The 2902-nt window shown below is 39.0% G+C and overlaps 1 protein-coding gene across 1 annotated transcript in view; it reads left to right on the plus strand.

The window, feature by feature from the left end:
- Pecr (peroxisomal trans-2-enoyl-CoA reductase) overlaps positions 1 to 2902 on the plus strand; it is a 43438-nt gene that overhangs the window by 2209 nt on the left and 38327 nt on the right. The window contains exons 2-3 of the mRNA XM_004641356.2: positions 1487 to 1620; positions 2574 to 2739. Of these exons, the coding sequence (XP_004641413.1) occupies positions 1487 to 1620; positions 2574 to 2739 (300 nt within the window). The remainder of the gene's footprint in view (positions 1 to 1486; positions 1621 to 2573; positions 2740 to 2902) is intronic.

A 2902-nucleotide genomic window follows, 5' to 3' on the forward strand; every position in this document is an offset into this window, starting at 1 on the left:
TGTGCTTTGCTTAGCTTAGCTTGTTCTAAGTAGGTGCTTCAGACCACTGAGCCATCTCACCAGCCCCTGACCTTGAATTTATGATCTTCCTGTTTCAACCTCCCAAGTATCTTGCATTCTGTGCCACCTTTCTTGGGTCAAATGTTTTTTATGTGAACATGTTCTGCGAACAAAGACTGTTGGGTATTTGTCCCAGCAGTGAGAAAGAGTAACTGAGACACAGGGTGTCTTTTTTTTTTTTTTTTTTTTTCATTCCTTTACTTTTAAACCTATGTATGCCTTTAACTTTTGGTATGTTTCTTGCAATACATAGATGTTGCTTTTACGTCCAGTGTTGTAGATTATGTGGTTAAATGGGGTGTTCAGACAATGTGTATGCCATGTGAATTTCAATATAGTTGAATTTAAATATTAATTTATTAAGTTAAAATTAATTAAAATTAATTAATTCTATGGAATTAAATACTTAATTTTATTCTATTTCTTTCATCTGTTCTTTTTTCTGATTTCTCTTGTTTTCTGCTCTCTTGTGCTTTAATTTAGTACTTTTAGTTTTCCCATTATCTCATTTTTGGACTTTTTTTGGAGGGGATATCAGGAATTAAACTCAGAATCTCAAACTTGCCAGGCAGGCACTGTGCCAATGAGCTGTATCCCTGAACCCTGACTTTTTTTTTTAAACTGTAAAGCATCTTTATTTTTAAGATACAGTTTATGATTTATGATTTTATAATATACATATTAGGCCTATCACAGTTTATCTTCCACACTTCACAGTTTGTCAATACTCCTTGCTTTGCATGGCATTTGTGAGAGCAGGGCAATAACTGTTCAAACTGAAACCGAGCAAAGCAAACTTAGTAATCAGTGGGGGAAATTACAACTATTTCATGACTTGCAAGAATTTTTTATCAAAGCATTAGAAGTTCTTATGCCATCAGTTATAAATGTATGAGGAAATGAAACAAAAACTAGTACAACTAGATCAAAGTAGCTTGACTGGGGGAGGAGAGAGAGTGATGAAAAGGGTACAAAGGTTTAGTTACACAGGAGGGGTAAGTTCTAATGATCTACTACACAGCATGGTGACTATAATTAAAGGTATATATTTCAAAATTACTAAAAAGGCAGATTTTGAATATTCTTACCAGAAAAAAAAGCATATATGGCAGTACAGGTATGTTACACAGCCGGATTTGATCATTCCACAGTGTATGCATGTATATAAATATCCTGTACCCTTAAAGATGTGCAGTGATTTATCAAGTGAAAATAAAATTTTAAAATACTAAAATAATATCTTTACCACACTAGTCTAAAGTGTGATCAATATTAAATATTAAAGTTTATTTATCTCTGTGTGAAAAACTTATCAAAAGTAGTCTAAAGACAAAAACAGAAAAAAATACAGTATATACATTATGATGATTGGATTGGTACATTTCCTGAGAGATACTGACTTGCTTTCTGGCTTTTTGCTTCACAGGGTGTAATGTGGTCATTGCCTCCCGTAACTCTGACAGACTAAGATCTGCTGCCCAGGAGCTGAAAGCTGCTCTGCCTCTCAGCAGCAAGGCTCAGGTCACTCCCATACAGTGCAACATCCGGAAGGAGGAGGAGGTAACACGCAGATGGCTGTACCATGCCCTACCCAAGCTCATTTACTGGTCCCGGAGGTGCCTCAGGTTGTTCTGGACCAGTTCTCAGAGGAGGGTCACTGGAAACAGAGACTGTATGCAGACCACTGTGCTAGCAATTTATAGAGCCAGTGGCCTCAGGAGAAAGGCGGGGGACAGAGGGGCAAATCAAGGATGAGTTCCCAGTTGGGAACTTGCTTCTGTGTCTTTTGCCCTACAGGACATTTCTACTGTTTGTTTGTTTTTTGTGCCAGGAGTCAAACTGGGACTTTGTGCTTGCCCAGCAGGCGCTTATGCTGCTGAGCTATATCCTTGGCCCTATAAGACATTTCTTAATGCTCATTTTGACCTGCTTTTATCACTATCCATTGTTTGAGGTTGGTACTTACAGATTAATATGTCCAGGAGTCTGCCATATGTAGAAGTGTTCCAGACTCTTGGGTGTAAAATGTCATCAAAAATACAATTCTTAGGCTGCGCGGATAGCTCAGCAATCTAAGCACCCGCCTAGGCAAGCACAAGTACCCAGGTCAGATCCCTGGTACCACGTGGATCCCTGGTACCACATGCTGTGCCGGCCTTAGCCCAGGAGTGTCGAGCTGGCCACCAAGACCGGGTGTGGTGGCTCATGCCTGTAATCCCGACGCTGGGGAAGCTGAAAACAGGAGGATCACTATGAGTCCAAGCTGCATTGTGAGACCCTATACCACATACATGATTTTTTTAATGTACAATTTTTATGACCATTAGGTATTGAACACTGGCAATTATTCATCAGAATAAATTTTTAACGTTTATTCGTATTGACTTCATATTCATGGTTGTGGTACTCAGGGTTACTGCTCACTGTGAAAGACTGCAAGCTCTGTCCACCCTGAGAGAACAGGTAATAGGTCTAAGTAGCAAATCAGATTATTGAACTTTTAATTTTTTTAGGTGAATAATTTGATGAAATCTACCTTAGAGCTTTATGGTAAGATTGATTTCTTGGTAAACAATGGTGGAGGCCAGTTCTTGTCTCCTGTTGAAAACATCAGCTCAAAGGGATGGCATGCTGTGATTGAAACCAACCTGACAGGCACCTTCTACATGTGCAAAGCAGGTGAGCATGATAATATCGACCGATTCTTCACGGCTTTACTGAGAGACTATATAGGTGTTTTATTTTGTTTTGTCTTTGTACCAGGAATCAAACTCAGGACCTTGTCCTTGCCATGTAGGTGCTATACCATTTAGCTATATCCCTGGCCCCCAAAATTTCTTTT

This window comes from Octodon degus, unplaced genomic scaffold, assembly GCF_000260255.1.
Source record: "Octodon degus isolate 3935 unplaced genomic scaffold, OctDeg1.0 scaffold00135, whole genome shotgun sequence".
In the NCBI taxonomy this organism is placed as follows: domain Eukaryota; kingdom Metazoa; phylum Chordata; class Mammalia; order Rodentia; family Octodontidae; genus Octodon; species Octodon degus.